Here is a 10,465-nt window from a genome sequence, read left to right as displayed (position 1 = left end):
CCCTTCCATGACCGCCTCGTTCTGGGCCAGATTTACTAAAATCTCTTCGCCGGCAAGTGGAAGGTGTAAGAAAGCTAAATGAGTTAACGTAAACTCGTATCCACTAAACTTGGTAGGCCACTCATTTTTTCTAAGGGTCCTCACTATAATTTTTAAATGCTGCTCCCGATCTTTAAAACTCTTTGATTACAACCAAAATGCCATCTATGAACACTATCACCAATCTATTCAATTAATCATTGGATACCCTGTTCCTTAGATCCATAAAAGCAAGCAGAACAGGTTGTCGACCAAATGGCATCACAATGAACTCCTAGCGCCCATAACGTGTCCTAGATGCAGCTTCCAAGACATCCCCTTCCTTAATCCTCAACCGATAAAATCTCGTCCGTAGATTGGTCTTGGTAAATACCGAAGTTCCTTGCGATCGGCCGAATGAATCCTCTATCCCCGATAATCGATACTTATTCTTGTTTGTAACTTGATTAAGCTGCCCGTAATCAATGCGCAAGTTGATGATCCATTTCTTTTTCCTCCCGAACAACATAGATGTTCTCCATGGTGACACACCGAGGCGGATAAATACTTTATCCAACAACTCCCATGTCTGCACCCCGAGCTCCTTGAGCTCCGACAACGCCATCCCGTACGGCAACTTAGAAATCGGTTTCGTTTTAGGGACTAACTCAACTACAAACTCTATTTCCCTTTTTGGCGACAACCTTTACAACTTTTGAGGAAAGACATCGGGAGATTCACACATAATAGCAATGTTCTCCATTCTAGGTTCCTCGTCCGACATATCGACTACGGACTCCGGGTAACCTTGACAACCACTCTCTAGCGGACGAGTTGCCTCTATCAATGAAACCAAAAAGCTCGAGGTTCCTCCTCGATTACCATCAAACTCGGAACTAATCCCATCCAACAAGTTATACCACATCACATTGTGATAACATCCATCGTAGCTCTAAAATAGTCCATACGAATAATAACATCAAAGTCATCCATTGCCAAGCACATTCAAATCATCCTCCCTTCGTGGTCCTTTATAATCAATTTATATCTAGAACATCCTACAGTAGACACCATCTTATCCTTTAACGACGTTGAAAATCGAAAGGCTGCTTCTAGCAATTCCAAACTCAAACCAATTAGTTTAACAAACTACACTCCTAGCAGGTACCTTACGGAGCCCCGTTCACCCCAAAACAACTCTAGCGAGAACTCAAGCATACAGCCTTAAAACTTAAATAATAAACACATGCACAGAATTTTTAATCCTACTAAATATCCAAAATCCTAATGTTCTTTATCACTCCAGGCCAATGACCGGATGTATCAGGCTGACCTTGCTCTGATACTACATTGGGCGGGGATGTCACGCCTTTACCCTCAGGTACGCAATATCCCTACCTAAATGCCTCAGATCATAAGGGATAACATCCTAGGCTTGTTATCGACCCATTTCTTTTTATCTTTTGATTAAGCACATGAGGAAAAGATTTATTCCTAGACAACACATTAAAGCAGGGATAGTAAAGCGGGATATACAACAATCAACATCCATAGAAGTCTATTTCATTTAAGACTATTCGATAACTCTGAGAAGTACATTTATACACCCAGCCATACTTCGGGGTTACTTCCTACAAGCCATAAAGAAAATCAGGTCGGGGTTCACATTACTCCCCAAACTACTCCAATAAGATTCATGTCCACTTCCGGTTCTCCATAGTTAAGGGCCCGAAAAAGGGTTAATAATAACGGGGTGAAATATAAATCTTAGTGAGTCAAAGCATAAGCCCGACTAGGGCGTTGATTCACTTAGGGCAGCCTAAACATACGGTGCGGATCTACGATAGATCAATAGCGTGCGATCTATGCCACACTCTAGCTATCATAGGAATAGGCACAACCAGCAACATATTAAAGCCACATGCAAGCTTACCATGCCTTGGATTACACGTAATGCAATGCTCCACTCGACTTAACAATCACAATAACCACGGCAAACAACTAGAATACCACATAGCTTGCATGCATAGTACATTACACATATTTCAGTTATGAATGGCCATTCGGCCCGGCACACTAGACAGTTGGTGCTCTATTGGCGTAACCGGACATCATTCCTTGCTTTCGGTGATGACTTCCGAAAGTCCGTGTGATTCCGATCGACATGGCACGAAACTACCAGGAATCCCTATAAGGGCTTCGGTCCATCACAAGTTACGACCGGCATTCGATCAAGTTGATGACACGGATTGTAGTGTGATTCCGATCGACACGGCAAGAAATTGTCAAGGAAACTTTTGTGACCACTCAAGCACCTTCGACAACCAGCAAATTCTTATCCTTTGCATTTAAGCAAATGCTCATACGGACGTGCTCAAAAACTCGATCCACAGCCATTTTCATGCGCAAATATGCAATTTGATCCATTCGTTGTCACATGAATGCACAATTTATCCACCAGACTTTGCATCTTATACATGGTGATCAACTCTCGTATATATAATATATATACCCATTCAATGCATACAACAATCAACCAACAATCACCCAATCGAGCAATCGGTAGTAATAATTAACCCAATATAATTAATTACTCTGGTTATGCCCGACTATAATTAATTGATACTAGGTTCATAAGGTCGAGCCGACATAAGCCAAAGACATTTGACAATCGATCGCCTACTCGGTTCTAACCTATCACTCGCTCGCGATCAAGCAACCGCAACCACTCAATCAATCCAGCCTAACATCAACTAGCCATAGTCCAACTTAGCTAATTGTGGTCATTTAACCTAACCAGATTTATTAATCTAAACTGATCACAATTACTAATTAATCCACGATTAACGATAACTATTCTATCCCTAAATATAATTAACATCATAACCGAGAGTTAAGGGTTAACTCACTACTTAATGATGTTCGGTGACGACTTGAGCGCGTTGATGACGACCACGACAACGACGGGGTTCGCGAGCGTCGGGCGTCGAGCAAAGCTTGCGGCAGCACGGAAACGAAGAGGCAACGGTTTGGGTTGGCTTCGGGTCAAGGCGACTTGAAGGTTTTGTTCGGGTTAGAGGGTCTTGGGTATCGGGTCGGGCTCGATACAGCGGGTGACTCATGGGTCCAAGGCGGCTAATGGGTTTACGATAGCGGGGGTGATAGCTCGTGGGTCCGGATCACGTAACATGTGGGTTACGGGCCTTGGCGGCGACCAGCGAGTAGGTCTTACGAGTAAGGCCGACGGTAGCCGGGGTTGCGGCCGAGGCTCAAGCATGGTGGGGGTCATGGGTGGCGGTCACTCGGGTTCGCGTAGATCTTGGCCAGCTCGGGTCCCATGAACGAGGTAGAGGGTGATGGAGCTTGGGCTCGGGCTAGTGGAGCTCGCGGGGCAACGAGGTGGTTCGCGGCTAGGCAGCGATGGGCGAAAGGGTTGGATAACGGTAGAGGCTCGAGGGTTAGTACTGGGCTACGTGGATCTCGCAGCTCTTGAGTTCGATTGGGCTCGCGGGCGATGACGAAGGGGGGTGGTGGTACCGCAAGAGGCCGGTGAGCTCGGCGGCCGGTGGTAGCTGGGAGGCGAACAGAGGGGCCGAGAGGTAGGTGGGGGGTGAGGGCCGAGAGGGAGGCGGCTGGTGTGGGTGGTGATGGCGTCGGGTTTAGTAGGGGGCCTGACCAACGGAAAAAACAAAGGAAGAAGAAGAAGAAGAAGAAAGAGAAGGGGGTGTCATGGGAGAGAGAGAGAGAGAGAGAGAGTCGATGGGATGGGGGGCAGCCGAAATCGCATAAAGGGGAAGGTGGGTCCTATGGGTCAAAGTCAAATTTGAAATATTTTTGTCTTCTAGTGCATAATATCTAAGGGTAGTCTGGTAATTCGGCTAGCCGGTAAAATTAATATACTAGTACTAAAAACCGAGGGCAAATTTGGATTTTCACTTCTAGGGCTCGGTTGAGGTTAGGTTCAAGAGAGAAGGGTCTCGGTACTACAACGTGACGGCTCGACTATCCTAAGTCGACTTTCTCTGACCGAGATCTTAAAATAAATCAAATATTGTCTCCTAAATCCTCAAAAATCCAATTTAATTACCAAGCTAGAATTCAAGACTAAAATTCATCGAATCCATTTTTCTTACGTACGTCGAAATTCCGGGACGTCACAAAACTTGTCGAAATACACTAGCTACGGCAATGAATTATGTTGTATTGTTTCACGAAAAACTCAAGATTTGAAAATACTTTTTGAAAAATGATTGGTTGTATCGCTTAAAATGAATAAATAAAAAATGTTTTCATCACCTTGGAAAATATGTAGGCATAAAATGTTGTCAATGATGAAATCATTTTCTCTTGGCTAATTTTTCTAAGCGATATAATCAATCATATTTCAAAAATAAGTTTCGCAAATCTTGAATTTTCTGTGAAAATCTAAGCAAGGAATCTCTTTCATCTTTGTTAATCTTGGTCGTTAAGGCAAATTGTGCTGTCCTAACATGGAAAAGCACTTTGATTCGAGTTATGTTCTCCTTGGTATTATCCCATCGTCAAGATGGCCATGTGACATCACAACCGCGGAAATTTCCGTGTGATCACCGCCGATATTTCGACATCAGCCAGAAATCAAGCAAGGTAACGGATAAATGCTATGAAACAGCTCTCGAGCCAAAACAGAGCGGGCCAACTACCTATACCGTGACGCCCTGGAAATTAGGCCCTTGGTACAGAGACCGAGTTCAATAAAAAGGATTATTATTGAACTTTAGTTGGTATTAAATTTCGGATCGAAAGGACGTACGTGGCGAATTTTGAACAATTTCCGAAATGTCGTTCGATTTCGATCGGGTCTCGAAATCGTGGTCGCCGCGAATTAGGATTTTTGTTCGTTGCGCCTAAACTTTTCCGGACCGAAATTAGCCCATGAAAATCTAAATTTTATTCCCAATCGATTGAGCCAAAAATCCGATTAGTCCCGATTTATCAAAAGACCGTTTCGTCCTTGGATATTATGCGTATGGGACGAAATTCATTAAATTTGAAGAGATGGGTGGACCCCACCTTCAGTCAATCCTCAGCCACCTCAGTCAAAGCCACGTGATTTTCTCTCTCTCTCCCCGTCTGCTGTCTCTCCCCCACTGTGCTTTGCGCGAGAACCTTCCCCCCTGCACACCGAACGCCCTTTCCTCCTCCTTTGGCCATTTTTGTGCGACACCAGCCCCGAGCGACACCACCACCACACCACCGCCTTGCTGCCACCTCGACCCCACCACCTCCGGCCGCCGTTCGCCGCTGCGAGCAGCCCACAGAAGCCCCGGCGCCCCCTGTGCTCTGTTTTGGAGTTAGAGGGCTGTCCAAGCTTTAGCCGCCTTTGTCACCGCTTCGGACCGCCACCAACCATTGGGTCTTTGTCCTCCGCCCTCCCACAGCCCTCTCAACTCTGTTTCGCCGCCCGTACCTCGTCGGACCGCCGCGATTCAGCCCATAACAGCACCTCGGCGCAGCTTCCCCTGTTTTGCGCCGAGCCACTGTTCAGCCGTTCTCCGCTGCGATTGAGCTGCACCCATTGGCCGCCGACCACCCCAAACCATCGTCCTCCACCTCTAGTTGTCCCACGAAGTCGCCGGAAGCCGATCGCCGCCTGTAGAGCTCGATTTGAGCCCCGGACAGCCTCCCCTGTTCTGCTCATTTTCCTCTGTTTCTGCACTGGTTTCTGCACCGCTGCTGTTCGGCCGCCTCCGGCCACCGTCCGCCGCCCCTAGCTGGTCCCGAAGGTCGTCCTCGACCTGTAGGTGAGTCCCCCAGCCTTCCCCCAGCCTCGCCTCAGCCCGTGAGATCGTTTTCCCCCCAACTCAGCCCGGTTTCCCCTGTTTTACCTCTGTTAATTCTGTTTTTCAGCTTCCGTCGCTCGCCGGACCTCCAATCGCTGAGCTGCTGCCGTTTGCAGCGATTTCACCGCCGAACTCGTCACTGTTTTCGGCCGTGAACAGTGTCTCCGGAACAGTACCACGGTGAACAGTATTTCCGGCGTGAACAGTGTTTTCCGCGTGAATAGTGATTTTCAGCCCCGACCTCGAAATTCGTGCCCGACCCGACCTCGACCGCCATTGTTGGTGAGTTGACCCTAATCCTTGGTTAGGGCGCTAATTGCGCCTAGAATTAGTTAGCTAGTCGGTAGGGCAATTAGGTAGATTTGATTATGGTCGGATTAGTTAGAAACCCGGATTAGGGTAAATGACCATAATCGATTAAATTAGAATTGTCTCGTGGCTAATTGTTGTTAGATGAATTTGACTGTATATTGTGATTTGATCGCGAGCGAGCGATAGGTTAAGGACGAGCGATCGATTGGCGATTTTAAATCAAATTGGCTAATTAATGAATTTGACACGAAATTGAGCCTTTATGTGGCCTAATCGAATTGGTTTATTCGTGTTGAATTGATGACTTTGTTTGGGCGGATCGCCACGTTGAAATGTTGATTTGAGTATCCTGGATGCTCGTTGAGTGAATTGGCGTCCGCTTGGGAATTAATTGTTCTGTGTATCTTTGCGGTGTCTATTCGGTAGTCTGCATATGCATATGACCGTGTGCAAGATCAAAGACATATTTTAGCATGAAAATGGCCTTGGGGCCGAGTCTTTGAGCACGTTTGTGTGAGCATCCGGCCTAAATCAAAGAGAATAAATTGATTGATGTGTCGGGTGTGCTGTATGGTCATATGACGGAACGATGATGGGTTTCCCTAGCAAGTTCGTACTGTACACATAGTACACACCGGACCATTTTTATGGAATCACACGACTTGCTAGAAGCACGATAATTCATGCCCCGTATGGTACGTACGGTTTTAAGGGATTATCGGATGCCGGTCGCAGCTTGTGATGGACCGAAGCCCCGTATAGGGATGCCTACTTGCCGTGCCGTGCAGGGTGCACCGGATACACCGCTTGTAGTAGCCGTTGCCGAGAGGGAAAAGGAACGTAGCCCGGTCCCCGCGGAAGAATGCGGGATCGCATTAATTGTGAGAGTCGATCACGCCGGTCGCGTGGATCCTCATCACCGTGGCGCCAAGGGCGCGATCATCGTTAATAAATGGACTTGTGTGGTGTCCAAAGGCATACTTGTGAGTGTGATGCGTGTTCGGATGGTTGTCCGATGTGGCTGTTGAGTGGAGTCAAACATTGCATTATGTGTGGCTCAAGGTCGGTAAGTATGCATGTGGATGATTATTGCCATGTGATATGATTGTTGGATATATGGTTATATCGTGGTGTTATAATCCTCGTGGTTAGGATGTTTTAGGTGAATCGGTGTCCTAACCGAGCTTAGGCTTGATTCACCGAGATTTATATCTCACCCCGTTGTGGGAACCACTTTCGTGTCCCAAGTGATGGAGCTTTACGAATACCAAGGCCAAGTTATGAAGGTAGTCTTTTGGAGTAGATGAGAAGTTAACCTTATCCGACCTAGTAACCTTTTGAGGTCTAGTGAGCCGCCCCGAAGTATGGGGATGTATATATTTCTGTAGCTCGGTAGGGTTAAGACTCATCTGCTGTCCGGTGACCGTATATGTTACCTTTTGATTATCCGCCTTGGTATGTATTTCCCGCTATGCTATCCCCGTTTGTTTATATGTTGTCCGGGAGTAAACCGTTTCCGCATGCGTATATTGTGAAAGGTCGATAACGCGCCTGGGACGTTATCCTTCGTGACCTCGTGACGATTTGGTAGGGATGTCGCAGGCTCGAGAGTCGGGGCGTGACATCCCCGCCCAAGGTGGTATCAGAGCAAGGTTAGCCCGATCCATCCGGTCATTGGCCCGGAGTAATAAGGGAGCGATGGGATATGGTATAGTTAGTAGGACTTTTATCGCTATGCATGTGATTGTTATTTGAGTGTTAAGTTTTTGGGGTCGCCTTCTGACCGCGTTTTGCTTTGGGGTAAGCGGGACTCCGCATCATTTCTGCATAATGAGCGGACGCGGTAGAAGAGCACCTCGAGCACCCCGAAGGAGGCCCGTGAGGCCGGTAGATGAGATCGCCAATGTTGGAGCGGCACCTCCCGTCGCACCTCCCGTAGCTGGTCCCGCTCGGCAAGAGCCGACTATGGCAGAAGTTATGCAAGCTTTAGGAGCTATGGGGGAGTTGATAGGGCAGCAGATAAGGACTCAAAACACCGCTGCCGCTGCTGCTGTTGGAGCCCCACCTATAGTTCCACCTGCAGTTCCACCGGTGGATGTGCCACCCGTGGCCGTAGTTGAGGATCGTAGGGCTCAAAAGATGGTGGAACAGTTTCTCAAGTTGAAGCCACCGCAGTTCACTGGAAGTGGAGACCCCGAGGCTGCCACCCAATGGATTGAAGGGTTGGAGAAAGTGTTCAACTTGCTTAGATGCTTGAATGAGGATAAGGTGGTCCCGGCCGTTTATCAACTAGAGGGTAACGCCAGCACTTGGTGGAGAGTCATCAAGGATAGAGTTTTCCCAGAAGGTACGGTCCCAGTGTGGGATACCTTTGTGGAGGCCTTTAATAACAAGTATTTCTCAAGGACAGCTAGAGAGCGAAAGATGGCTGAGTTTTTCCGCCTCCGCCGAAATCAGATGACCGTCGATCAATATGAAGCTAAGTTCTCGGAATTATCTAAGTATGCCCCGAGATTGATTGAGGACCCCGAGGATAGGGCTAGAAGATTCGGGGACGGGCTGAAGCCCGAGATTAAGAGTGTACTAGCGCCGTTCAATCTTCAAGACTATGATGACCTTTATGAGAGGGCGCTGATAGTGGAGCAGGACTTGGCCGAGAGGACCGCCGCATCCGGGTCGCGGTTTACGTCATCAAACAGATTTGAGAAGAGGCAAGGAAAGAAGCCTATGTATGGAGGCGTACATCACATCCCACCTAATCGCAGAGGAGCGATCAATAAGCCTGTTTTCCGCCAAAGTGATGTGTGTAATCAGTGTCACCAGAGACATGGACCTGGTCCGTGCCCGTATAGGAGTGGAGCCTGCTTTGGATGTGGCCGGTTGGGCCATCAGGTGAAGGATCGCCCGCAGAGGCAGCAGAGAATGCAAGCGCCACAATTGAGAGGACCACTAAGGGGAGCCATGCCACAAAACTTCCAGAATCGTCCCCGTGCTCAAGGAAGGGTGTTTGCTCACACTCGTGAGGAGGCGAAGGATTCGCCGACCGTGACAGGTACGGTCCTCTTGCATAATCAAGTCGCCTATGCTTTGTTTGATCCGGGTGCTACGCATTCCTTTGTTGCCGATAGATTTGTTAAACTGGCTGATTTGAGTGTAGTACCATTGGATGTTGTTTTTAAGATTTCTACACCTTTAAAGGATAACGTAGTGGCTGCAAATGGATGTCCTAACCGTAGGCTGGTTATAGATGGACATGAGGGTAGAATAGACTTGATTGTGCTAGAAATGTATGACTTTGATCCGATCGTGGGGATGGATTGGTTGATGAAACAAAAGGTCAGTAGTGGATTGTTATCGTAAGGCCATCCAGTTTAACCCGTTGGATGGAATGGGTTTTGAATTTGTTGGGAGTCGAGGTGGAACCTCAACCTTGTTGATTTCGTCGTTGGAAGCGACGCGTCCGTTGGAAAGTGGATGCCAAGGGTATTTAGCGATCGTATTGGATGTATCGGTTGAGGAACCGAAGATTGAGAACATCGCAGTAGTTTTTGCAGTTTTCGGATGTCTTTCCTCGAGAACTGCCTGGTTTACCGCCGGAAAGGGCGATAGAATTTGTAATAGAGTTAGCTCCAGGGACGGAGCCAATCTCTAAAGCGCCGTATAGGATGGCGTTGTCAGAATTGAAGGAATTGAAGGTGCAGATGCAAGAACCGTTGGATAAAGGATTTATCCGCCCCAGTCGGCCGCCATGGGGAGCACCAGTATTGTTTGTCAAGAAGAAAGATGGATCTATGAGGTTGTGTATAGACTACCGGCGGTTGAATCAAATGACGATAAAGAATAAATACCCACCGCCTAGGATTGATGATCCGTTCGATCGCTTGCGTGGAGCATCGGTGTTTTCTAAGATTGATCTACGGACGGGCTACCATCGCTTGAGGATAAGGAAAGAAGATATACCGAAAACGGCATTCGGGACGCGCTATGGACACTATGAGTTCACAGTGATGCCGTTTGGTCTTACGAATGCTCCTGCTGCTTTTATGGATCCGATGAACAGGGTGTTCAAGGAGTTCTTAGATCTCTTTGTGATTGTATTTATAGATGACATTCTGGTGTACTCGAAGAGCCTAGAGGAGCACGAGCAACATCCGAGGGTAGTTTTGGAAACTTTAAGGGTACATCGCCTTTATGCGAAGTTTAGCAAGTGCGAGTTTTGGTTAGCTCGTGTGGCATTCCTAGGCCACGTGGTTTCTGGAGAAGGAATTGAAGTAGATCCATCGAAGATCGAGGCGGTTATGGATTGGCCAAGA

The 10,465-nt window shown here is 47.5% G+C and overlaps 1 protein-coding gene across 1 annotated transcript; it reads left to right on the top strand.

Annotated features, from left to right (window-relative positions):
- The first annotated feature begins 8,576 nt into the window (after nt 1–8,576).
- On the top strand, nt 8,577–9,512 carry LOC125314836. Its single transcript, XM_048278070.1, has 2 exons — nt 8,577–9,171; nt 9,310–9,512. Exons 1-2 carry the CDS (start codon nt 8,577–8,579, stop codon nt 9,510–9,512), a joined length of 798 nt encoding a protein of 265 aa, XP_048134027.1.
- The last annotated feature ends 953 nt before the right edge of the window (nt 9,513–10,465 follow it).

The sequence above is a fragment of the Rhodamnia argentea genome, chromosome 1, assembly GCF_020921035.1.
Source record: "Rhodamnia argentea isolate NSW1041297 chromosome 1, ASM2092103v1, whole genome shotgun sequence".
Taxonomy (NCBI): Eukaryota; Viridiplantae; Streptophyta; class Magnoliopsida; order Myrtales; family Myrtaceae; genus Rhodamnia; species Rhodamnia argentea.
The sequence above is the reverse complement of the archived record's forward strand: the minus strand, read 5'-3'. Positions and strand labels throughout refer to the sequence as shown.